The 26,866-nt window shown below is 53.0% G+C and overlaps 2 protein-coding genes across 2 annotated transcripts in view; one reads left to right on the forward strand and one right to left on the reverse strand.

Moving 5' to 3' along the window:
- Nucleotides 1-5,530, forward strand: part of Baz1b (bromodomain adjacent to zinc finger domain 1B) — a 59,160-nt gene extending 53,630 nt beyond the window's left edge. The window contains exons 17-19 of the mRNA XM_028860677.2: nucleotides 2,108-2,250; nucleotides 3,281-3,384; nucleotides 3,598-5,530. Of these exons, the coding sequence (XP_028716510.1) occupies nucleotides 2,108-2,250; nucleotides 3,281-3,384; nucleotides 3,598-3,955 (605 nt within the window). The 3' untranslated portion in view covers nucleotides 3,956-5,530. The remainder of the gene's footprint in view (nucleotides 1-2,107; nucleotides 2,251-3,280; nucleotides 3,385-3,597) is intronic.
- A 2,302-nt stretch (nucleotides 5,531-7,832) lies between these two features.
- On the reverse strand, nucleotides 7,833-11,200 carry Fzd9 (frizzled class receptor 9). The gene has a single exon (XM_028860670.2). The coding sequence runs from the start codon at nucleotides 11,011-11,013 to the stop codon at nucleotides 9,235-9,237; it is 1,779 nt and encodes a 592-aa protein (XP_028716503.1). The 5' UTR covers nucleotides 11,014-11,200; the 3' UTR covers nucleotides 7,833-9,234.
- Nucleotides 11,201-26,866: the final 15,666 nt, after the last annotated feature.

Below are 26,866 nucleotides of genomic sequence, written 5' to 3' on the forward strand. Positions count from 1 at the left end.
TGCCATGTGTCTGTGTTGGCTTTCAAGATGTCAGGGGAGAGGGCCATGCAGATGGCATGGAGAGATGTTCAGCAGTTAGGAGTCTGTACTGCTCTTCCAGGTGACCAGTGTTCAGTTCCCAGTGTCCATGTTGGGCAGCTCACAACTGCCTGTAACTCCAGTTCTAGGACCCTTACTTACCTGAACTCTGGGCACCTTCACTCAATGTGCACATATGTCCATGCACACATAAGCTCACACATACACATAATTAGAAATAAAATCTTTTAAACTCTCAGGGAAAGGGTGGGTTGGTCTCCAGAGCATCAGCCAACAGCAGAGCACTTGCTTTAAGAGTTAGTGGAACTGAGGGTCTCACGCATGTTTGTGACAAGGTTGCTGGTCTGGCCCCATCCAGCACAGTGGCAGTGGCCGAGTCTTTGGCCGGGGGTGCCAGGCTGGAAAGAGAAAGCTAGTTTTCCTGTGGTTCGGTCATGGGGATGTTGGGAAGGCCCAGTCTGTTCTCTGGGGTGGTCATCAGGAAAGAGCTCATCACTGATGCTCACAGCATCCACTCATCCTCTGGTGCTCTTTCCATGGCGCGAGGTATTGTCATTGATGAAGACAGTGGTTTCAGCCAGACTTTCAGCAGCCTTGTTCTAGGCCGTAGAAGTAGACCACGGGTCTCAAGTAGTGCAGCTCACAGTCCATGCTGTGAGCAGCGGGTGTTGGGATGACCACCTCATACTGCAGTGGTGCGCGTGTGTTCTAACTGACCTCCTCTCTCACAGTCAGGACAGCTAGTCAGTGGTCTTCTCCATCTCAGGCTCTTTGAAATGGGAAGCTCACTGTGTAGGCCAGGCTTGCCTCAGACTCACAGAGACCTGCCTGCCTCTACCTTCTAAATACCCTGGTTAAAGACATATTTCCAAAGCTGTCCTGGAATACCTCCCCATTGGTGGGACCATAGGCATGTGCCACAACACTGGACTGTGGGCTCACTAGGTATGACTTCAGGTATGCCAGGGCTGGCCATCGATGTTATGAAGAGACTCCTCATACTGACGTGTGGCATGGGTGCACATTGTCGGAAGACAGCTGACGGCAGCAGCGTGTTGAGCCTGTTTTCATGCTAGTGGCTCTTTCCCGCCCCTACTCTGGAGGCCCTTGTTTTCTCTGGGCTTCTAGGGCTGTTGCCTCCCAGAAGAATCTAGAAAGTCTTTGGTACTTGAGAGCCCTTGGTGTCCTCAACCTTCCAGGCCACCAGTGTTGGTTCCCTGGTGCAATTTCAAGCCCTAGCACCTGAGCGTCAGCTTCTTCCCCTTCCTCATGAACCTTGTCTGGAGCTAGAAGCCTTAAAATAGCCACTGAAGGGTTAGCATGGTCCAGAAATAGAATGGGAAGCATCATTCATTGGTTCTCCACGTGGCTGCCTCGCTAAACACATTCTCTCCCCACATGTCATCTCCCCCCACCCCAGGTATTAGCAAGAAAAGGTCGTGGAAAATGGTTTAGTGGAGGAGAAGCCTTCAGCTAATCCTCGCAGAGAATGCTCCCAAGGGCATCCCAAGGAATGTTGGTTTGCCTGCCCCTGAGCACCTGTCATCAGCCAGACATGAGGAGTCTAAGTGCCTTCAAGTTTATTCTCTATAGGGATGCCAGGCAGGACTCTCAGGGAAATGCTCTCAGCTACCATCTTGGTTTTCAGAAACATGAGAAAGAGGATCTTGACTTGGATTTGCAGGATGCTGTGGCCCCTTGTGTGAGTGCGCTTCTCACTGAAAACACTGGGTACTGAGCGTAGGGTAACAGGAAAGTACAAGGCAAGTGTAGATTCCCTTGTACACGCAGGTCCATGCATTCTCTCGGGCTAAGTCTGGACTGCAGGAGAGCCATGCTGCCATGTTAGCAAACATGTTTTCCTGGTGACTTACTTGACAGTTGACTCCTGCAGAGACGCTGTCCTGACTATAACTGAACCAAGTACGGACAGGCTAGAAGTGCTGGGACCTGGCCTTCCGCAGCCCCAGACAGTCACTGTCTGTTTGCTTGTGTGGTCTTGCCCCTCCCCCAGCATACTCACACCATGCTGCTCTCCGCCCTGCTCTGAGCCCATGCTTTATTTCAGTGAGGCCTCGAAAGAACATCCGAGGCAGGCAGAGCGTCATCCCTGCAGCAAGGCCAGGCCGACCCCCGGGTAAGAAGTCACATACTGCCAGGAAGTCCCGGCCAAAGGCCCCCCCTGTGGATGACACAGAAGTTGATGAACTGGTAAGAATTCCTCAGCCTCCCTCTAGTCTTTGTGTTCTGTATGTTCTAGTCCACCATGTGGGATTCACAAGGCGACAGGTGGAGGGGAGGCTCCCTCCCCCCCCCTCCCCTCCCCTCCCCCGGGGTTGGGGGCTGAGGCGGCAGATGGATGGGCCTCTGGGCAGACTAGGCAGCGGGCCCTCCAGGAGCAGCTATGCCCGGCATCCTGCCTAGCCTTCAGACAGTCTCCCCTAGTTAGCAGCAGCCTGCAGCTCGTTGGGGGTTTTAAAATAGTATCCATGTGTCTCTGGTGGGCCCTGAGGGGTGGGCCTCCCTGTGGGAATGCCAGCAATGCCGGAGCCACTAACTGTTAGGCTGCAGCCAGTTGTTGAGACATCACCCCCCCCCCCTGTTGTCAGCCGATGTTGATTTTTGTAGTTTAGCTTTAGATCTCACTTGAAGAGGAGAAGGAAGCTCTGGGAGCTGGCTTGTTTTCACAGAGCAGTTTGGACTTGAGGATGTAAAGCAAGCCATTAGGGAGAGGAACGAACAGTCCTTAAGTTGCCAGTACCTTGTGTGGGGTTCCTACCACTGGGTGTCCCAGCCTGTTGTGGCTGCCTGGAAGGGTGCCCCACCCCTTACCTCCTTAGCCACCTCCTCCCACGGCCTGGAGAAGCTGAGGAACGGAACTACACCTCCTGCTTTTCTTCCTGAGCGTTCTCTGCCCCACAAAACTGGCTGCTGGGGTCAGCTGCTGCCTGACTTTCTGCGATTGCTCGTTTATTCCCCTAATCCTGGAGCCGTGTCTCAGGGTCACAGTGGCTGTCTCCAGCCACTCTCTGTTCTGAGCACCTGCTGCCTGCCCTCCGCTGCTGTGATCGCTATCTGACCTGAGAGCACCACCCATCTTGAATATCACCCAACCTTGATGCCCCAGGAAGTGATGAAACTGCTTCCTTTTTGTTTAGGTGTCTTGTTTTGTTTTGTTTTTTCTTTCCCTGTCCTGTCTGCTCTTCTACAGTGACTGACACTCTGCTTCCTCTGGTGCTAGGTACTTCAGACCAAGCGTAGCTCGAGGAGGCAGAGTCTGGAGCTGCAAAAGTGTGAGGAAATCCTCCACAAACTGGTGAAGTACCGCTTCAGCTGGCCCTTCCGGTAAGTGCCCACACTCGGGCTGCTCCAGCCCCGTCCTTTTGAGACGTGTCTTGGCAAGGGGATGGGAGTGACAGCCCTTAGAAGGTGAGCACACCTTGCCCCTGGGTTGGCTTGTCTCTGACTGATCCCGGCTGCAAGCACCCTGGGGCTGGTTCCCCTTGTCTGTAGTGCCCTCCAGCCTGTGCATGTTTCTCCCTGGGTGTTTTCTCACAGGGAGCCTGTGACCAGAGATGAGGCCGAGGACTACTACGATGTGATCGATCACCCCATGGACTTCCAGACCATGCAGAACAAATGTTCGTGTGGGAACTACCGATCTGTCCAAGAGTTCCTCAGCGACATGAAGCAAGTGTTTACCAACGCCGAGCTCTACAACTGCCGTGGCAGCCACGTGCTGAGCTGTATGGGGAAGACGGAGCAGTGTCTGCTCGCACTGCTGCATAAACACCTCCCCGGCCACCCCTATGTCCGCAGGAAACGCAGGAAGTTTCCTGATCGGCTCGCCGACGACGACGGGGACAGTGACGCAGAGTCTGTTGGACAGTCCAAGGGACGAAGACAGAAGAAGTAACGAGGCAGGGCCCTAGTGAGGCAGCCGTGGAGGGGGGATAGGAGGAGAACACAAGACGTGTGGGAGAGAGAGGCAGGAAAGAAGCTGGCAGGGCTAGAAGGGGAAGTGACTGGAGCATCCAGAAATGCCTGTCATGCCGAGCTCTGGGGAGTGGGATGCTGGCCTGGTAAACCCTGCCCAGAAAGGCTAGCAGCAGAAGTGAGCCTCCCCCTGAGTCCTGAGAGCTGGGAAATGCCTGGGCATGGCTTCTCCTGTGAGCTTTGCCCAGCTCCTCCTCTTCCTCCTCCCGCCTCATCTTTACAGCAGTGCCAAGCCCCCTGGTCTCCAGAGAGGGCACTGTACCCCACAGTAGGAAGGAGCGTCATCCGGCCATGCTGGCCGAGGTGTGGATCTTTTTGAATTTATATTTATATACAGTCTTATTTCTTTATGTCCGCACTCTCTTCCTCCTCCCTCTCAGGTGACAGTATCCGCTAGTGCCATACAGGATTCTGTGTTCACCAGCATCTTGGGACAGTGTGGGCTTTGAGTTGATCATGGCAGAGTCTAGGGACATTTTCTGGAGCTGTTCCTGAGCGCCCTCTCCATTATGGCAAACCTTCCCCATCCTCACCCAACTCACCGCCTCATTAAAAAACAAAGCAAACTAAGGCACTTCCCATAGAGACTGGAGTCCTGCTTCTAATCATGCTATGACCTTGGCTTTGACGGGTCTGGCCAGAGGGGTGTTGGAGCCCAGCCCACCCACAAACCAGACAAGCCCCTAGGGAGCCGAAAAAGAGCAGGAAGAAGTTCAAATGTTTAATTTTTTAAATTGACTTTTGTAGTTACTAAAGTTGCTTGTTTCCGCAGTGATATTGTATAAAGAACATCTTGTAAAATAATTGTCATCTTGCTTTGGCACATGTACAGAACAGTTTCTATGATACGTGTTCGCTTCACTCCCCTCCTCAGAGAGGCCAGGGGGCAGCGAGATCTGGGGTTGGAGCCCTCTCTCTGCCCTGGTGGCACTCGACTTTGCTGGGGCGCCTGCTCCTCCAGGGCCCACTCTGCAGACCTTGTGCTCCTTCCGAGGGCATCTCCTCAGTGGACGGGAGCTGGTGTCAGCAACAGGAGGAGGTGGGGGGCCGGCTCTGCCCTACGTAGCCAGTCTAGCCTCGTGTTGTATTTAGGCAAAAGTTTGTAGTCTGCTTTCCCTTTTATGCCAGATTTTGATAAAAGTACAAGACAGGGTTTAACTTTCTTTTCTATCGATTTTGAATTTGGAAAATGTGAGCCCCTCAGCTCTCCTTATTTAAAGGAAGCCCACCAGGTCAGGAGGCTTCTGTGTGTCGCCCAGCCCAGTGGCTGAGGAAGGGTCCCTTCCCTTCACCTGCAGGCTTAGATGGGTAATCCCTGGCACCACGGCCTCCCTGCTCTTCACTGGTGTTGTAGCAGAAAGCTGGTGTTTCCACTGCAGTGACATCTGCATGGGGGCTTTTTAAATTGTCTTAAAGGAGGAAGGGCTGCGGTTAAGGGTAGGCTTGTAATAAATTGGATTTCAAATAAACATTATGGACTTGTGTTTATAAAGAAGAGGCCACTCTGACGACTCCTTTTTGCTCCTGGGGCAGCGATGGGCAGTGCAGCCCTGGGAGCCGGGTTAGCTCAAGATGAGCAGTGCACCGAGTTCGCATGCACTTGGCTCCTGCAGTTCTGTCCTGCAGCTCCATGCTTGATCTCTGCTTCAGTTTTGAAAGTCAGTCGATTTGAGTGGTTTCTTGCTGGGCCTCCTCTGTCACCCCACAAAAGCAGTCAGGAGGGGCCTCAGAGGGACAGGCCTGCCCACGGGTCCTGTTACTGACTTCCACCAGCCTGGCCTGCGCTGAGCACGGGAGGAAACGCCCCTCAGACACGGCTGCCCACTGACCCACTCAGAAAGAGCTGTCTTGATGTCCTCAGTCAGCCCCACGTCTGCAGTCTTGTTCCTCGGGTGCACATCCCAGGCACGGAGGTGTGGAGCCATCCGCCAGTGATCCTGGCTGGCCCTGTTGTGTATCCTCCACCTTGCCCTAAAAGACCTTTCTTGCCACAGGGTATGGTCAGTGGCGCTACGTGACATCTGGATGTTAAAGTAGCTACTGAAAGCCACGACTCTAGAGAGGCTGAGGAAAGATCAGAAGTTAAAGCTGGCCCAGGAAATTTAGACCTTGTTTCAGGAAGTGATCGTGGTTTAGCACCCGCCCGGAGCCTACACCTCACACCCACCCCCATGAGAGGCTGTGGCCTGCTCCAAACACATCCCCACTATACAACAGGGAAAACAGGATCTAGGCATCTAAAGCTCTGGGCAGTGCCTCTCCCGGTGTCTGGGTCTCCCAGCATACTCCAGGACTGAGAAGCTTATGCTGACACAGCCTGCCTTCCCTCCCTCTGACTGATGAGAAGTCTTGAGGCATCCCCTTCACTGCCCATCTCTGCTTCCCGATCTCCCTCACGGTTTCTCTAGAAGCCAACAGTCTTGTTTCTGTTGCACAGACAGCCAGGTACCCACAGACTGGCAGGGACAGAGCGGTGTACTGATTGACCATTAAGTACTCCCCTCAGTACAGCCCCCTGCCTTTTCCTTCCCAGGTGTCTGGCTGCCAAAATCCTACGACAGGGCCGGGAACGAGTCCTGAGTAACCACTGCCTTCCCATTCCCAGCGTGGGCTATAAAAGCTCGTATGCAAAAACCCTTGTATGAGGTACAAGGCAAGGCCACTGACTTTGTGGGTCAGACATGGGATGAACCAATGCTCCTTACAGAGAGGAGGTGGAGGGTATTCTACATGCAATAAACTGTAAAGAATTTCCTAGGAAAGCCTGAGGGACTGACTCCCATGCCCCGAGCTCCGGGTTCTTCCCCAGCAAAGCTAAATTAAAGCGTTCTGTGCAACAAGTGTCTGGTTCATATCATGGTTCAGTTGCATACACATGCCACTCCCAGAGATAACTGCATGTAATTGAGGTGTTGCATGTTTCCTACTCCCACTTCAACTAGCAAGATAACAAGAAGACATGAAGTGAAGGCTGAGGTCTAATAAAACAATTTCTAAAACCTTCCTTAGCAAGGTGTGGCGATGCACGCCTTTAGTCCCAGCACTTGGGAGGCAGAGGCAGGCAAATCTGAATTGGAGGCCAACCTGAACTCCATAGTTAGGACAGCCAAAGCTATGTAGAGAGACACTGTCTCAAAACCAAACAACAACAAATAAGCCAACTTTTTTTGAGGGACTGCTTATGTGTAGAATACATCCAGGCCCAGTGAGCAAGATTTTTGCCTGGGGACTGGGGAGCTGGCGCAGTGGACATGTGCTGTGCAAGTCTAAGGACCCCAGCACACACTGAAAAAGCTGGGTGTAGTTGAGTGAGCTGGTAGACTTCTGCCACTCTCTTCTGACCCCCCCACACCACACACAGACAAAACACATTCTCCCTCTTCCCCCTACCCCCAACTTTGACCTGGTTGCCATCAACAGCCTAGATAGAGGCCAATTTGGGCTGAAATGGACCTCCAGGACGACCACACACTTAACGGGACAGGGATGGGGCAGGTCCCTGAGCTTCCCTAACAGACAGGTATACATGGTGCTTTCCTGACCCCCCACACCCAAGTGTGCCAACTGCCCCCCCCCACAGGTGTGCACATCCCTGTGGACCTTTATTCTCAGCTGCTGTCAGCACCCCGAACCTTTCCACACATTCTGGCGCCAGAGACACAGTTCTCACTGACGTCAGTAGCTCCTTACCTCCAAGACCGCTACCAAGGTGCATGTGTAGCCAAACCATCTTTCCCTCCATCCAAAAACAGGAAGAGACAGCTTGGGACTCCAACTACCAAAGATGGTTTTGTTGATAATGTTGTTAATGCTTTTTTTTATTTTTTAATTTTTTGTTTTGTTTAAAGACAAGGCTTCTAACTTGCCAAACAATTCTTTGGAAAACATTTGTACATCTATTTATGGGGTCAGAGGTTTGTGGGAGTTGGTTCTCTTCTACCAAGGGAGTTCAAGGGGTTGAACTCAAATTAGGCGTGGTGGCAAGCAACTTTACCCGCTGAGCCGTCTGGCCTGCCCCTTCCCTTTTGATTTTTATTTTGTTGTTTTCTTTCAAATAGAGTCTCGTGGAGCTGGGAGATGCCCATGAATTTTTATCTTCCTGCCTCCACCTCCCAAGCATTCGGGTTACAAACATGCTCAGCCATGCCTCTTTTAAGCCATGTTGGAGATGGACCCCTGGACTTCGTGCGTGCTGGGTGAGCGCTCCACCAACTGAGTTACATTCCCAGCCAGCACCCAGCGATCTTCCTAGATGACGATAGCCATCCTCTGGACTCAGTTGAGGGGATGCCTTGGAAAAGTCTTAACTCTCTCGCTTTCTTTTTAAAAGACACCACATTTCTTTGTCTCTTCTTAGAAGGGAGTTTTCCACAGTGCACATGTGGATGTCCAGACACAATTGGTGTGAGTCGGTTCCCTTCGTCCACCATGGGAGTTCCAGCGACTGAACTCACGTCCTCAGCCTTGGCGGCAAGCACCTCTACCCACCACGCCATCCTGACAGCCTTGGCCCCCTTATTTTTTTTTTTTTTTTTAAAGAAAAGCGTAAAAAAGCAGCTTACCTGTTTCCCCAAAAAGGCTGGAAGGCACTGCTAGGGCTAGACGTGACCCTGTCACACTCCAGGGGCTCCTGGAGTATTCCTGAAGGTGTCCTTGTTCCACTTCAGAGGCGTGGGTCTCAGTCTTGAGACAAGTGAGAACACACACACACACACACACACACACACACACACACACACAGTCTAGGACACCTATAAAGCACAGAGACCCATGGTCCCTCTCCTTCACGGAGCCTCCTGGGCCTCTTACCCCCAGCTGCTGATGAAGTTTCTCCCCCTTCTGTCTTGTCTGCCCAACTTTCCAGCCCAGATAGGACACAGCAGTGCCACACGAGGGTTTATTCCAGTCACAGCTTCCAGAGAAATGCCACAATAAATTACATCATTAAATAAACTCCACACTGGACCCTGCCCTCTTAGGCCCCTTCTTATCCTAGGACCCTCTGGGGCCTCAACTAGGTCCCCTCCCTGCGAGAGGAAGGACAAGGCTGTGAGCCTTACTGGGTCCCCACCCTAGTCCTTCGCCCCCTGTGTCTCGCTGGCCTGACCTTGACAGCTGGGCAGCTGTTACTCAGCTGTCTCTGGGGGGGGGGGGGGGCAAGGAGGGAGCAGTCAGAGTCTATAGCCAAGCCTATGTCCCTTAGAGGTGTGTGGGGTTCTCCAGAGAGGGATCTGTCTTCGTCATGTGCAAGACCACCGTGGGGGCCTTGTAGTGGCAGTGGGTACCACGGCCATAGCCCCCTGGGGCCCGGCAGGCCTTGGCCCGGGCCCGGCCAGCGGCCATTTTTCGGTAGCACAGGCTCTGCCATGTCTGGAAAGTCTTGGAACTCCATACCCAGACTCCACTGGTGATGCCCACCACCAAGGACATGAAGATTTTGAGCATGAAGACAGCCACAGTGGGCACCGAGCCCCCGGGCAGCGAGCAGTCTCTGCGGCCTCCGGGCACAGGAGCAGCCGCGCACGGTTGCTCGGTGGCCCGGAGGCGCCAGTAGTCCATGTTGAGGCGCTCGTAGACGTAGCAGACGATGACGCAGGTGGCGGGCACTGTGTAAAGGATGGAGAAGACTCCGATCTTGACCATCAGCTTCTCCAGCTTCTCCGTGTTGGTGCCACCAGTCTTCATGATTTTGCGGATATGGAAGAGAGCCACAAAACCGGTCAAGAGGAAACTGGTGCCCAGTACCAGATAGCAAGAGAGGGGCACCAACACAAAGCCAGTGAGGGCGGCCGGGTCCATGCTGGCCACATAGCAGAGCCCGGTCAGCTCGTCCCCAGCCACCTTGCGCAGCGTCAGGACCACGATGGTCTTGAGAGCTGGCAGGCCCCAAGCGGCCATGTGGAAGTAGCTGCCATGGGCCTCGATGGCCTCGTGGCCCCATTTTTTGCCTGCAGCCAGGAACCAGGTGAGAGTCAAAACCACCCACCAAAGTGAGCTGGCCATCCCGAAGTAATAGAGCAGCAGGAAGACCAGGGTGCAGCCGGTGTTTTCCAGACCCTCCTGGATCACATACAGAGCCCCTGCCTCCTGGTCGCAGGCCACACTCTGTGCACCTGCCACCGCTCGGATCAGGAAAGCCAACGAGTAGACGTTGTAGCACATGGAAAGGAAGATAATGGGGCGCTCGGGGTACTGGAATCGGTGAGGCTCCAGCAGAAAGGTGAAGACGGTGAAGGCCGTGGAGAAGAAACACAAGGCAGACCACACAGCCATCCAGACGAGCGCGAAGTCCTTGTCGCGCCGAGACCAGAACACCTCGACGCCGGGCCCGCAGCGCGGAGCGCACGAGCGACTCTTCTCCACGTACTGGAACTTCTCGGGGTTGTCACAGGTGCCCCCGCTGCCGGGACCTGGGGCTGGATCTCCCGGTGGTCTCGCGGGCCGAGGCGCCACAGGTAACATACCCAGGCCCTTGTGGGGTTCGGTGGGGCCTGCAGTAGCGTTCTCGGGGGCCTCCATGCAGAGCGCGTGCGGGTCGTTGCGCGTGGGGAGCCGGGCGCAGTCGAGCGAGTCTGGCCAGCCGAAATTGAATTGCTCCATGATGGGGGCGCAGCGCAGGCGAGCCTGCTCGCACATGGGCCGGCAGGCGGGGATGGGAGTGGAGACCTGGTCCGTGCACATGGGGGCGTAGAGCGAGCAGAGGAAGAAGCGCAGGTGGCTGTGGCAGCCGTACTGCACGAGAGGCGCGAACTCGGCCAGCTGCGCAGCCGCCTCGCCCTGCGACGTGTGGCCCAGTAGGTTGGGCATGCGGGTCAAGTTGTAGCCGATGCCCCGGCACATGGGGATCTCCACCGCTTGGCACGGTGCAGGACCCCGGCCGCGCTCCGGATCGAAGCGGCCGATCTCCAGCGCCTCGCCGCCCGTCGCCAGCAGCTGCCACAGCAGCAGCGCCCCGCGGAGCAGCGGTGGCACGGCCATCGCCCCGCGGCGCGGCCGCCCCGGCTCACTCGCGCCCCTCCATCCCGCGTCCCGGGATCTGCGCGCCACGTCGCGAGCCGCGCGCCATCTCCCGGCCGCCCACGTGTGTCCCGGAGCGCGCGGCGCCTTTGGAGGAACAGCCGCTGCTGCCGCCGCCGCCGCCGCCGCCGCTGCTGCCGCCGCCACTCCAGCCAGAGCCGGCGCGGTCTCCGCCAGCGGCCGCCGCCGCCGCTCCGAATCCCGAGGGCGTGGTCAGTGGGAAGACACGCCCGGGGGGCGGGACAGTCTCGCCGGGCACGCCCCCGCCGCGCTTTAAAGGTGCCGCGCCTTTCTGCCACGCTGGAGATGTGTGGGCGACATCTCCTTTCCATTGCTTTGCAGACGCGACTGTCCGCGGAAACATACTCATGCGTACCTCCTCTATGTCAGGTGCGCCCTTTTCTCCGGGTGGAATGGGGATCACCCTTAAAGTCTCCAAGCCCTAGGCAAGGCCCTCCTCTTCTTCCTCTTCCTTCTCAGGAGGTTTTTGTTGTTGATCTTGTTTTTGAGATAGGGTCTCCTATAACCCCGGCTGCCCTCAAGCTCACCTTGAACTCTCCTGATCCTCCTGCCTCGTAAGGGCTGCCACCACTTGAGTTTTATACCATTCGTTCTAGGGATGGAACCCAGAGAGCCTCATGTATGCTAGACGGGCACTCAACCAACCAAGCCGTTTGCCCAGCCCAAGCTTTGGTGGTTTGGTTTGGTTTCCATTACATTTATCACACACGCGCGCACACACATTCACAAAACTGCACGCCCATGAGGACAAATTGGGGGCATCAGCTCTCCTTCCACCACGCCCACGAAACTTTGGTCATCCCAGACTTTATGCTGAACCATCTACGGATTCTCCTTTTGCCTGTTTCGCTTTGTTTTTCATTTTTAAATTTTCTTATTTATGTGTGTGGGTGTTTTGCCTGTGTGTATGTCTATGTGTGCCTGGTGCCCTTGGAGGCCAGAAGAGGGTCTTGGAACTCTAATTGTGAACTGCCATGTGGGTGCCGGGAATCGAACCCAGGTCCTCTGGAAGAGCTGCCAGTGCTCTTAACCCCTGGTCCATCTCTCAAACTCTCCGTTTGTTTGTTTCTGAGACTTTCCAGTAGTCCATGCTGTCCTCAAACTCGCTGTGTATCCAAGGATGACCTTGAACTTCTCACGCCCCTGCCTGCTTCCACCTCCCAAGTGTCGGGATGATAGGCATGCACTACTTCCTGCCCGTGAGCCAGGCATTTCAGAGCGATATTTCCAGTCCTCATGATGGTCCGACAGGAAAGCCTGTGGCCACTGTACAACTTTGAAGGTGAAAGTGTTTACTCAGATTCACATGCCTCCTAGGTGTCAGGACTGGCAGGCGGTCTGTTTGCCTGCTTGAAGTTGCCTGTGTGTCTGTCTCTCTTTCTCTTACACACACACACACACACACACACACACACACACACACACACACACACACGGAAAGTCAGATGCCCAAATGTTCCGACTTGACCAATACCATCCCGCTATATTTAGAGCTGGGATTCAGGAAGGAGTTGGGACAGGGCTGATGGCCACAGTGAGAAAGTGGGGTAGTCACTTCCCACTGTCTCCGGGCTCCCTGAGAGCCGAGCTGGAGCTCGGCATCGGGGACAAAGAAAAACATATGCTGTCACTGGCATGCGCCCAGCCCCTCTACCTCTCAAAGAACTGAGGAGAAGGGGCTTTGTGAGGATCCAGCCAGCCCTGTGCACCAAACTCAGCCCTGGGAGTCCCCAGAGGCACTGCTGGGAGATCCTCAACAGGAGCCTGGGGAGATGGCTTAGGCAGTCAAGAGCTTTCCGGGCAAGCATGAGGACCTGGGTTCGGATTCCCAGCACCCATGTGCAAAGCCAGGCGTGTAATACACACATGTGTACACACATGTGATCCTCCTGCTGGGGAGCAGGAGACAAGAAGATCCCTGGAGGTGACGTCCTCAGAAGCCCTACCAGGCAAAGCCCCCCCCCATATTTCTTCTCTCAACCCCACAATCTACCCTCACACCTCCGTTCTCTAAGGTTTTGTTGTTGTTTTGTTTTGTGTTTGAGACAAGGTTTCTCTGTAAAACCTCTCTGACTGTCCTGGAACTCGCTGTGTAGACCAGGCTGGCCTTGAACTCACAGAGATCCACCTGTCTCTGCCTCCCAAGTGCTGGGATTGAAGGCTTGTGCCACCACTCCCAGGCTGAGGTTTTTGTGGGGTTTTTTGTTTGTTTTTGTTTTGTTGTGTTTTAATTTCACAAACTCCCCAAGGCCTTCCTCTCTATCACAGTAGACTCAATGATCACCCCCGAGGGGCAATCTCCACCTCCTCTGGACAGAGCTGAAGGCTCAGCTCTGGGGTCCCCAGTGTCCCTACCCACCCTATGAGCCCTCTGTCCAGCTTTCCCTTCCTTTTTGCCGAGGGCCAACAGCCACACCGGGCACCAGGGTCAGTGTGTGTTTCTTTCTTATCTCAAGGGTTATCCTGCCTCCTGAACACCTGTTGGAATGACTAGGACTCTCTCGAGCTGTCCCTTTCCACAAAGCCAGCTAGGAGGCAGAGCCCTATTCTGTATGTCCCTGCCTCCCACTCCAGGATGCAAAAGAGTTGGGGGCCCTAACTCTGGCAGCCATAGTGGGGAGCGTACTCCAGGGGCCAGTGGGATGCAGGGCCTGCCTGTCACTATGGCAACAGCCAGCTCCTGGGAAGCCAGAGGTGTACGCGTTATGTATGGGACATTGCCGAACCGCCTACCCCTCAGTGTAGATGCAGCTTGGGGAGAGAAGAGAAGAGGCCCCTCGGGCTGCCTGCCCACCCACCCGGCTTTGTTACCCGATCCCCCTCTTTACAAAAGAGGAACAATACCTCAGGCATACACTGAAAGGGAGATGATGAGGAGGACAGGGATGGAGGGAGGTCACCGTCAATGCCCGCCCCCCGGGAGCCCCCCGAAGCTCCACCTCCCTGGAAGATGCCAACCTTCTAGGGGCCTTGGCTGGGGGCCCGCTATGGGGAGGGACAGCCTTCTGTCGTGAATTCCCACCCTCACCACACTCTGTCTCCAACCTTCCCAGAGGCCTCTCTTGCATTTGTAACCACCAGTCACCCTCCCTTCAAGGGTAAGCCCATACCCCCTCCGCCAGACCCCACCTCGGCTCGGATACAGACTCTGTTAGGATGAGTCCTACCCCGCACCCCATTGGCGAGTGCAGCCAGCCGCTCCAGAGCCTGTTCACCCCTACAAAACCTGGGAGCTCCCGGAGGAAGGCACTGTGCCATGCCCCAAAAGGCTTTGGCTCCTAGCCTGGAGTTGGCGCCTATAAATGTCCATTGTGTAAAAAGAATGTCTGAATGAGAGGGACCATTAAAAATGCTTAAAGAGGGCGCGAGAGGCAGCCAGGCAGCTGGCTGTGTGTGAGGATCTGAGTTCAAGTCCCCAGATGCCGCACGAAGCCAGGTATGGTCGCCAGCACCTGTAATCCCAATGCTTCTTCTACAGGGAGATGGGAAGGTGGAGACAGGAGAATTCCCATAAGCTAACAGGCCAGCTAGCTTGGCGTACATGGCAGCAAAGAGCGAAAAAGCCTTGACTCGAACCCGAGGTTGTCCACTGGCTTCTACATGACGGTTGTGTTCACACATACAGACACCCACCCACACCTACCCACACACACATACACACACTAAGAAAAAGTGATAACCAAGCAAGGTGGCACGAAACTCTAATCCCAGCATTTAGGAGGCCGAGGCAAGTGGACTCCTGTGAGTCTGAGGCCAGCCTGGTCTACATAGTGAAACTGTCTGAAAAAAAAAATGCTAAAAGGTTTTTTAAAATTTGTTCCACGTATTTGTTTATGGGGCGGGGGCATATTCCAGCCACAGTGTGTGTGCCACAGTGGCATGTTCGCAGGTCAAAGGGCAACTTGCAGGAGCTGGTTCTTTCCTCCACTGCCTGACTCTTGGGACTAGAGCTCAGGTCATCAGCATGGCAGCAGGCACATTTACCCCATGGACCATCTCGCCAACCCTAAAAAAGCATTTTCTTAAAAAAATTTTTATTTAAAAGTTTGCTTGTTTGTTTTTTCGAGACAGGGTTTCTCTGTGTAGCCTTGGCTGTCCTGGACTCGCTCCGTAGACCAGGCTGGCCTCGAACTCACAGAGATCGCCTGCCTCTACCTCCTGAGTGCTGGGATTAAAGGTGTGCACCACATGCCTGGCCCTAGAATTTATTTTTATTTATGTATCACTGTGTGTGTGTGCACATGAGTGCAGGTGCCCTTGGAGGCCGGAAGAGGGTGCGAGATGACCCTGAAGTTGGCGTTACAGGTGGTTGGGAGTAACCTAACATGGCCACCCAACTGGAGTCCTCTGCAAGAGCAGTATTCTCTCTCAACTACTGAGCCATCTCTCCAGACCCAAATCGCATATATTTTAAGAAAATAACTCAACTGGGCTGTGGCGGTGCACGCCTTTAATCCCAGCACTCAGGAGGCAGAGGCAGGTGGATCTCTGTGAGGTTTGAGGCCAGCCTGGTCTACAGGTTGGGTTCCATGATAGCCAGGGCTACACAGTGAAACCCTGTCTCATAAATAAAAAAGAAAAAGAAACATAACTTGAGTTCTGGCATATGACTATAATATACTTATGAAGTCGTTACCATTGCTGGGTCCAAATCATGAGTATCTTGCAGCTAAAATGCAAATGTCATACCGCAAAATTAATTGTTAATACCCAGAACTGACCAATGTATCCATAACTGTTGCACACCTCTCAGATGGGAGTATAGTAAACTTAAACGTAAACACCATTTATTCAGAATTAATTTGCATCTCGTTTAATTCCTGTAATGCCTTATAAGGCACTTTGCGTTTGTGTGTGCATGTGTGTGTGTGCATGTGTGTGTGTGCATGCGTGTGTGCATGTGTGTGCGCACATGTGTGTGTGCATGTGTGTGTGCATGAGTATGTGTGCATGCATGTGTGCATGTGTGTGTGCGCACGTGTGTGTGCATGTGTATGTGCATGAGTATGTGTGCATGCATGTGTGCATGTGTGTGTGCGCATGTGTGTGTGCATGTGTGTGTGCACATGTGTGTGTGCATGTGTGTGTGCATGTGTGTGTGCATGAGTATGTGTGCATGTGTGTGTGCATGAGTATGTGTGCATGTGTGTGTGCATGAGTATGTGTGCATGTGTGTTGCGTGTTGTATGCAGTGTGGATAGGCCTCTATGCCCGAGGTGGGTGTTGGGTGCCTTACTCTATCATGCTCTGCCTTACACCCTTGAGACAGGGTCTCTCACTGAACCTGAAGCCAGTGCGCATGTCTCTGCTTCTCCAGTGCTGGGGCTAGGGACAAACATGGCCACGAGAGCGTCTATGGGTGCTGGGGATTTGAACTCAGCTCCTCATGCTTGCACAGCAGGTATTCTTACCCACACTGAGCCCTCTCCCCGAAGGACTTATTTCTTGGTTGTAGTTATTTAATAAGGAAACCGAGGTATAGAGAGTCTTGAAGCTTCCTACCTAAGAGTAAGTAATAATACCAGGATTTTCTTGTCTATCTATCTATCTATCTATCTATCTATCTATCTATCTATCTATCATCTATCTATCTATCTATCATCTATCAATCATCTATCTATCTATCTACCTACCTACCTATATCTATCTATCTACTATCAATTTATCTATCATCTATCTGTCAATCATCTATCTATCTATCTATCTATCTATCTATCTATCTATCTATCTATCATCTATCTAATCTATTGAGACAGGGTCTCACTATGTAGCCCTGTTTGGCCTGGAACTCACATATGTAAACCAGGCTGGCCTCAAACTCACAGGGATCCACCCGCCCCTGCCTCCCGATTGCTAGGGTTTAAGATCTGTACCACTATGCCACTAACTGGCTTTGCTTTTCTTTTTGTTTTGTCAAAGATCCGCCTGCCTCTGCCTCCCGATTGCTGGAAATGAAAGCCTGCGCCACAAGGGCTTTCTCGGTGCCAGACAACGCGGCTCCTTTGCGCCCCCTGCAATCCATAGCCGTCACTGCACAGGTGGGGGCTGAGGAGGGAAAAGATGCCTCTGGAGTCCCAGATGGTCCAGCTAATGTCTAGAAAGGAGAGTGGAGGGGACCAAGTCAGAGACGTGACACTCCCCGCCGCGCTGGAGCTCAGTCCTGAAGGGGAGCCATGGAGAAGGGAAGAGAAGGGTGATCAAGATGAGCAGCGTGGGTGCACAACTCCTTCCAGCACCTGGGAGGCTGAGGCAGGAGGATCATGAATTGGAAGTCATCCTCAGCTACATAGAGAATTTGAGGTCAGCCTGGGCTACAAGAGACCCTGTCTTAAAACACCAAATAGAAGAAAGACCTAGGATGAGGTGAGGGCTTGAAGAGGAAGAGGAAAGAGAGGAGGAAGAGGGAAGAGGAAGCGGAGGGAGGAAGGAAGAGAGAAGGGGGGAAGAGGGATGGGAAGAGGAAGAAAGAGAAGAGGGAGGGAGAGAAGCTTCATGTTTTGCGGGGGGGGCATTGGTGGAGTAAAGAGGAGGTCCCCAGACAGAACTGGGGGATCCCCCCCGGGGCAATAGAGAACCCAGGGAAGCTATATAAAGGAGTGAGCGCCTTCTAACCCCGGCGGAAAGGACCAGATTCTGCTGGGGGCAGGCGGGATCCCGAGCGCAGAGCCGGGGGCGCTGCTGGGAAAAGGCGTGGGCGAGCATGAAGCCAAGTGCAGCCTGGCTGGGCTGGGGGGAGCCCCGACAGCCCGGGGCGCCTCCCTCCCGCCTCTGCTCAAAGCGGCTTTTGTGCAGCTGAGGCCTGAGCGAGCTCCTGTTTCGTTGACGTTGGACGCTCCTGCTTATTTATCCAGTGCGGCAGCGGCAGCGGCCCGGGCGGGTGAAGAAAAAAAAAAAAAGCCTCAGCTGCTGAGTTAGCGAGGAGGAAAGAGGCCCTGCCAACTTCCACAGCCCTTCCCAGCCCGGAGGGGGCCTCAAAACGCCAGGCAGAGAAGCCTCAAGCTGCCCTGGGGGTGCCCACACTAGGCCTGTCCTCTACCAGCAAGCCTCTCTACAGGACGCCAGCCCTCCTCTGGGGTGGCGAATGGCCCAGGGTGGGAATCAGCCCGGTGGGAGGGGCACCCCGCCTTTGCCAGGGCCGAATCTTGTCCCAGTAACATTTGCCAGGGCCTGGCTGGACTTCTTGGCTTCACCAAAGAGCCCTCCACTTTGACTGGCCAGCCGCAGGAGTTCACCCCTGGGATGGATGAACTTTGCAATCCCAAGCCTCATCTGAGGTCTTTCCCATCCAGTCTGAGCAGTTATGGCTGCTCGGGTTTGGATCTACGTTGGAAATTTAGTGACCAAATTCATCCAGGACTGGTCCGCGGAGGCGGTCGTGATAGGAGGCGGATAGTACTAGATAACCAGGATGTGATAGTACTAGATAACCAGGATGTGACCGCGTGTACCTGTGATCCCAGCACTCTTTAGGCTGAGGCAGGAGGTCTGGCATGATTTCAAGGCTAACTCCAGTGCGGAGGAAGATCCTGTCTCAAAGGGGAAAAAAAAAAAGGTGTGGTGCATGCGTGCGTGCGTGTGCTGTGTGTGTGTGTGTGTGTGTGTGTGTGTGTGTGTGTGTGTGATTAGATAAAGGGGCTCATTAGATAAAGGGCTTGCTACCAAGCTTGAAGACCCGAGTTCAATCCACATAGGAACAGAAAAGGACACACCCCGGAAAGTTGTCCTCTGACCTCCACTCACCTGCTGAGGCATGTGTATCCCCCCAACCCCCAATAAATAAATGTGAAAAAAAAAAAAAAGGGCGGGAGCCAGGTGTGATGGTGCATGTCCTTAGTCTCAGCACGCAGGAGGTGGAGGTGGGAGAATCTCTGTGCGTTTGAGGTCAGCCTGATCCGCATAAGGAGTTCCAGGGCAGGGGTACATAAACAAACAAAGGTGGCCATTCGTGTGGGGCCCCACGCGAGGTTGGTAGAATTGTGGGAGGAGACTGGAGCGGGCAGCGCACGCGTGCTCAGTGAGGATGGAAATGAAGAGTGAAGGCTTGGGAAGCCGTGGGAGGGCCTGCAGAGGTGTGAGCGCCCCGCCCGGTGTTTCCGGGTCTTATTGTCAAAGAGAGAATTCAGAGACAACGAGGTAAGGAACTGGGACAAGGAACTATAAGACAAAAAACGTACACACTCATTCACACTAGTGGTGAATGTGGGGTTCTCAAGAGACAGGGTGGTGCGGGCCTGGAACCCCAGGGTGCTCAGGATGCAGAGGCAAAACCAGGGTAGACCAGTGGTTCTCAACCTTCCTAACGCTGTGGCCCCTTAACACAGTGCCTCATGGTGTCGTCCTCCAACCGTAAGATGACTTTCGTCGCCACTTCCTAACTGTAATGTTGCTACTGTTATAAATCATCACGTAAAATCCGTGTTTCCCGGTGGTCTTAGGTGACTCCCGTGAAAAGGGCTGCGACCCACAGGTTGAGAACCACTGGGTTAGAGCTGTCTGGGCTGCAAAGTGAATTCACGGCCAGAGAGGGCAACTCGGTGAGAGTCTGGTAGCGCCGCTGACTTGGAGGCATGCACGTTAAGGGGAAGATCCCGGGAGGAGGAGAAGAAAACCTACTCCTGGGTGGTGACCCGCTACTGTGTCCCCTTAAGAGTTGGTCCAGCCGGGCGATGGTGGCGCACGCCTTTAATCCCAGCACTCGGGAGGCAGAGGCAGGCGGATCTCTGTGAGTTCGAGGCCAGCCTGGGCTACCAAGTGAGTCCCAGGAAAAGGCGCAAAGCTACACAGAGAAACCCTGTCTCGAAAAACCAAAAAAAAAAGAGTTGGTCCAGCGGGACTGGCAATCTTCTGGGCAAGGAAGCGCTTCTCAGGAAGGAAGCACATTCCCGAAGCCATACCGCAGAGGTAGGAGGAATAACTAGCCCTTTAATAAGATAATATACTTTTTCTTCCCAGAATTCCCGCCCCTAACACGGTCCCTAAGAGCTACCGTGACTCAGAGAGGGCTGTTGTCCCCTTGTCTGTCTGTCTGTCCTTTCGGATGCTGGCCCCAGATGAGCATTTCCTGGCACTCTGGGTTTTTTCACTCTCTCTCCGAAGCTCCCCTCCTCACCATGTGGCTGCCTGTCCACACATGGCTGACCTCCTGGCTGGTTAAACTCAATCACTGTGGCCTTATGTCTCTTTCTTCTCTGTGTCCTTTCTCAAGGCAGCTACCAAGATCTGCAGATCAACCGCCTCACGAGCTCTTTCTTTTAGGTTTATCTACGTGTCTGAGTGCTTTGCTTTCATGTCTCTGTGTGTACCATTGTGTGCCCGGTGCCTTCTGGGGTCAGAAGGTGGTGTTGGATCCTCTGGAACTGGAGTTACAGGTGGTCGTGAACCACCATGTGGGTGTTGGGTTCTCACCAAGAGCAACATGTGCTCTTAACCGTTGAACCAACCCTCCAGCCCCGGGTTTTTCTTCAAAATCATCCTCACGCTTCCATTTGAGTCTGCTCTTAAATCTTTTTGTTAATGAGTCTAAGAACCCCAAGAAGGGACCCCCGTTTCCTCAGTATCATTGTCTCAAAATAATAAAGAAAAGGGATCAGCCTGAGATGGTGGCACAAGCTTCTCATACCAGCCCCTGGGAGGCAGACGCAGGCCCATGTCTGAGTTGGGGGCCAGCCTGGTCTACATAGTGAGTTGCAGTTCAGCTAGGGCAACATAGTGAGACCTTGTCTCAAAACAGGGTTTAGGGGCTGGTGATGTAGCTCAGCAGTCCAGGGTCAGTACTTGTCTAGATCCCAGGAAGGTCTGGGGGGGACCTCAGAGGCCCTCCTGCAGAGAACCAGAGTTCAATTCCAGCACCCATGCCAGGTGTGGGAGTCTGGGGGAGTCCAGCTCTGATCCACTCCCGCCTTTCGAAGGGTTCTTGGGTGGAGGAGAGAGGAATGAGAAGTATTAGGTAGAGAGCTAGTGATGAGGGGAAAGACAGAGACACGGGACAGCTTCGGGAGGGTCCTGGTCAATACCCAGCCGTCCAGACCTTTATTCAAAAGGGCTTTTATAATATGCCAATATAAAAGCCCTCCCCCTTGCAAAGTCAAAGTGTACCATGCAGCCAAGCATAGCCCCTTCCAAACACCTGGTAACCCTGGCCAGATCATCCCATTATGCAGCCCTGCTGGGTAAAGCAAGCTCAGATTCTCGGATCCTGATTAAGATCTCACTAGACAGCCTCTGTGGGCCACCAGAGCCAGGCAGCTCACGTCGGTCTACAGCTCCAGCACCAGGGGAAGCTAACGCCTCTGAACCTCCACCTGATGCACCTACTCCCACCCCTCATGTCTAATTAAAATAATAAAGCAATTCTTTTTTTTTTTTTTAACCCAAGAGCTGGAGCATAGCTCAGTGGCCAGGGTATGGTGAGGATGCATTTGTTTCTCTGAGACAGGGTCTCCGTGTGTAGCTGTGGCTGGCCTTGAACTCACTTCAGTCTGTGAGTGCTGGGATGAAGGAAATGCCTAAGAACGCTTTCTTGCCGGGCGGTGGTGGTACACACCTTTAATCCCAGCATTCGGGAGGCAGAGGCAGGAGGATCTCTGTGAGTTCGAGGCCAGCCTGGTCTACAGAGTGAATTCCAGGACAGGCTCCAAAGCTACACAGAGAAACCCTGTCTCCAAAAAAAAAAAAAAAAAAAAAAAAAAAAAGGTGTGTGTGGGGGGACGCTTTCTTGTGTATAACGATTTCTAGCATGCATAAGGGCATAAAAAGAGATAAAGAGAACTCAGTGGAGAGAAGCTCTTGCCACCAAGCTTGATGACCTGGCTTCAATCACTGAGACCCCCACAGTAGAAGGAGAGCATCAGCTCCCCCACAAGCTGCCCCCTGACCTCTAAATGCATGCTCTGACATGCATGTGTCTCCCCCTCCCCCCAATAAAAAACATATAAAGAAATGTAAACAGGAGAAAATAGAAAGGAGACTGTGTTGGTAAAAGACGAGTATGCTGGCGGCTGGGGAGATGGCTCAGTGGGTAAGAACACTCGCTGTGTAAGGAGGAGGGCCTGAGTTCAAGTCCCCAGCACCCACAAGAAAGTCAGGCGTGGCTGCGTGGGCCTCTAACCCTAGCCGGCCTTGCAGAGCGGAGACAGCCGTATACTAAGCGTTTGAAGACGGCGCAGCCTAGCCAGATTCTCGCTGGGCCTCAGGTCCACAGAGAACTCCTGTCTCAAGACAAGGTGGAGGCGGGCGACAAAATGGCTCGGCGGACAGAGGTGCTTGCAGAGGCTGACGACCTGAATTTAATTACCGGTCCCCACACGGTGGGAAGAGAGGACCACCTTCATACAGTGCTGTGGCATGTTCCTCTGAGTAAATACAGGTTCTTTTCAAAACGTCAACAAATCCTTAAAAAATTGGAGAGCAATAGAAAAAGACACTCAGCATAGTCCTCAGGCCTCGACACACACACACAGGGCTTGTTTGAGTGAACAAACACGCATTTGAAAGCACACACACACACACACACACACACAATCAAAGAATTAATTTACATGATTTTTTTCCCCTTCTGATTTTAAAACAAGTAGAAGTATTTTGGAAACCTCTAGAAATGTGTCAGCCTCTGAGCCTGGTGCCCAGGGTCCTGAGAGATGGCTCAATTGCTCTGGCTTGGTTTCCGTTTCTGGCTCCCACAGACCCACCTCTACATTAACCGGCACTCATGTCTCATCTTGTCTTTTTTTTTTAAAGACAGGGTATCATGTAGCCCAGGCTGGAGCTTATGATGCATCCAAGGATGACTTGGACTGTTGATCCTCCTGCCTCCGTCTCCTGGACGCTGGGATTATAGTCATGCCACCAACACACCCTTGTCTGTGCTAAAGGGATTCGAACTCAGGGCTTTGGGAAAACTAGGAAAGTACTCTGCCAGCTGAGCTAGGTCCCAAGCCCAGTTTATTTCTTTGGTGTTTTGAGACTGGCCTTTACTTTATAGCCCAGGCTGACCCTGAACCCCGGCTGCTTCAGTGAGGGACTCCTAGTGCTGGGATTTCAGGCATGAGCCGCCAGGCCCGCTCCCAGTTCCGTCTCTGAGGTCTATGGGCTCTGTCTTCCGGCTGGAGAGACTCGTACATCACTCGTCCTCCCTGATCACTGGGTTAGGAGCAGGGACCCCCTCCTCCATCCTCCGTCCCTGGGAGCCCAAACAGCCTATTTTCCCTGTAGACTGGGGTAGTGGTATTTGCTCCGCCCATGACCTTGAGCTATGAAGATCCAAACGGACAGTGGAAGGGAGGGATTCTTGGGGGCTAGTGTTGTGGACACTGAATAGTCATATGCAGAAGCCAGCCATTTTGTAGAACTTTAAAAAATTAGGTTTACTTTTTTATGTGTGTCTTAGTTAGGGTTTCTGTTGCTGCGAAGAGACGCCATGACCACGGCAACTCTTATAAAGGAAAACATTTAAGTGGGGTGGCTCACAGTTCAGAGGTTTAGTTCATCATCATCACGGTGGAACACAGTGGTGTGCAGGCAGATGTGGTGCTGGACATGTAGCTGAAAGTTCTACATCTTGTGCAGGAAGTGAGCTGTGACACTGGGCGTGGCTTGAGCATATCTGAGACCTCAAAGCCCACCCCCGCGGTGACGCACTTCCTCCAACAAAGCCACACCTCCTAATAGTGCCGCTCCCTTTGGGGGCCATTGTCTTTCAAACCACCACAATGCGTATGAGTATTTTACCTGCACATATGTGTGTATCCATGCCTGGTGACCATCAGGTTAGAAGAGGGTGCTGGATCCCCCAGAATTGAAGTTAAAGATGGTTGTGAACCATTATGTGGGTGCTGGGAGCCAAACCCAGGTCATCTGACTCATCAGCTCCCATTTTTGTTGTTCTTTTGAGGTAAAGATGACATTATCATTGGGGCTGGAGAGATGGCTCAGTGGTTAAGAACACTGGCTGCTCCCCCAGAATACCCAGGTTCAATTCCCAGCTCCCACATGGCAGCTCACAACTGTCTGTAACTCCAGTTCCAGAGGATCTGACACCCTCACACAGACAAATGTTTAGGCAAAACTAGTGTAAAATAAAATTTTTAATTTTAAATATCTTAATTAACATTACATTTTAAAAAGATGACATTATCAGAGCTGGGCAATGGTTGCACATGTTTTTAATCCCAACACTCAGGAAGCAAAGGCAGGCAGAGCTCAGTGAGTTCAAGGCCAACCTGGTCTACAAAGTGAGTTCCAGGACAGCCAGAGCTGTTACACAGAGAAGCTCTGTCTCAAACACCAAAACAAACAAACAAACAAACAAAAAACAAAAACAAAAAAAAACCAAGATGACATTATCAGAGCCATATTTCGAGCTGGGAAAGAAGCTGGGTTGGTGGTCTGCTTGCCTGACATACATGAAGCCCTGGGTTCTGTCTTCGGTACCACATAAACCAAGGGTGATGGTTCAGCCTGTAATGTCAACACTCAAGAGACAGAAGCAAGGGGATCAGGATTTCCATGTCGTTTTGGACCACATAGCAAGCTGGAGGACAGCCTCAGCTACTTGAGACTCGGTCCCCAAAAACATATGAAATAAAAGTACAGAGTACAGAGAGTGAGGGAGGTGGCTGTCAGCCGTCAACAGAGGTGCATGATGGGACAAGAGTGAAAAGGTGACCCTGGTCTAATGGACAGGAAGACATGCCCAAATGAATGAAGGAAGGAATGTATGCATAAAAATATGAATGGATGATTATAAATGAATGTATAGTATACATATATAAATGAATGCATACAAAAATGAATGAATGTATACACGAATGAATGCATGAATTAACAAATGTGCACATAAGTGAGCAATTGAGTGCATGAATGAATGAATGCATGCATGCACGCTTGGATGAATGGATGAACAACAGATCAGGAGCATTGATTTGTCAGGGAAAAATAATCGGGTTGGGGTAGGTCAGTTTTCTCCAAGGCTCTCCACATGACATCAGGTCCGAAGGCTCTAGCTGGCTCTGACCACAGCGCTGTCCAGCCTCCGGCCCCTGAAGTGCCGAGGCTGGACAGGATGACAGAGGTGGGTGAGGTGTGGGCGAGGATGCTAGGCAGTAGGCTGGACCCAGGATAAGCATGATCAGCGCCAGGTTAGCCGCCTCTGGAGGCTTCTTCCCTCCACCCTGGGCTCACAGGTCGGCCATAGGGTACCTTAGCCTGCGACTGGGACTCTTTCCGATCCCTTCCTCAGCCTTGGTCCATCCCAAATGGTGCCATAAGCAGCAGTCCTCCGTCCCACCCCACAGAGAGGCTCTTTCACAGGGCTGGCTCTGAGCGCGGGCAGCGCGGGCCACGCCTCCTTCCTGCCCGGGCTCCCTCACTGCCTCCTGTCCCAGGGCTTCTGTGGCTGGCCCAGGGTGGGGAACGCAGTCAGGGAACACAATGTGGCTCCTTGTTCCCTAGCTCAGCCTGCTGGAATTGGCCCATTTCCTGCCTAGGCCTTGGGGCCTATTCCAAGGTAAATAAACAAATACAGAGAAGTTGGGGCCTGGGGTGGAGAAAGGGGAGTTGGGGTTTTCCTTCCCCGGCACCCCACGGGCTGTGCCCTTACTCTCTGAGACTTTTTGACCTCTGGGAAGTCAAGATCCTCTTGAAGGTTTGGGTGCTTTGCCCTGGGCACCCTACCCTGCCTCCCTTCCAGGTGCTACCCCCAAAGAGGAAGCCTGGGCCTGGGCAGGGGGCTAAACCAGCTGACGAACTTTCCGGAAAGGGGATCTGGGGTGCATGGCAAGCTCTGGGTTGCTGTGCCTGCTTGGCATTGATTTAGGAAGGAAATGACTGCCATCCAGCCTTGGACATGGGTTCCTCCCATGGGACGCTTCCTGGACAGCCACAGCACCTGGTCCCCAGCTCTGACGTGGATCAGTTGCTTGCTGTCCTCTGGCTTCGGTTTCCATGGCTTCAAAATGGGGGCATTTCCTCCTTTAGAGTGGTTGGTTACATAATGCAGGCGCTCAGCAGGCTCCGTGGGTTTGGGAGTGCGAGACCCTACACTTTTTCATAAGAAACGCCCAAGCGGGACTTGATTTTCTTGTCCAAAATGTGGGGAAGAACCGCCTGGTGGCAGGCACCTGACACCTGGCATTGGAGAGGCTGAGAAAGGAGAACGGAGAGTTCAAGGCCAGCCTGGGCTACACAGAAGACTCTGAAAGAAAGAAAGAAAGAAAGAAAGAAAGAAAGAAAGAAAGAAGGAAGGAAGAAGGAAGGAAGGAAGGAAGAAGAAGGAAGGAAGGAAGGAAGAAGGAAGAAGGCAGGCTTGGTGGTGGTGGTGCATGCCTTTAATCCCAGCACGCAGGAGGCAGAGGCAGGAGGATTCCTATGAGTTCGAGGCCAGCCTGGGCTACAGAACGAGATCCAGGACAGGCTCCAAAGCTACACAGAGAAACCCTGTCTCAAAAAACAAACAACAAAACAAACAAGCAAACAAAAAAAGAAAGAAAGAAAAAAGAGAAAGAAAGGAAAAGAGAAAGGGGAAAGAGCTGGGCTGTAGCTCACTTGATAGAGTGCTTGCTTAGCATGCACAAAGCCCTGGGTTTGAATCCCATCACTACATTAACTGGCCAAGGCAGAATACATCTCTGCTTGGAGATGGAGACGGGAGGGGTCGAGGATTCAAGGCCATTCTTGTCTAATAGGATGTTTGAGGTCAGCCTGGACCACATGAGGCTCTGTGTCAAAGAAAATAACAACAACAATAATAGTAACTGAAGAGAAGTCACTTAGCTCCCTCCAGGACTCAGGTGTCAGG

This window comes from Peromyscus leucopus, chromosome 23, assembly GCF_004664715.2.
Source record: "Peromyscus leucopus breed LL Stock chromosome 23, UCI_PerLeu_2.1, whole genome shotgun sequence".
Lineage (NCBI taxonomy): Eukaryota > Metazoa > Chordata > Mammalia > Rodentia > Cricetidae > Peromyscus > Peromyscus leucopus.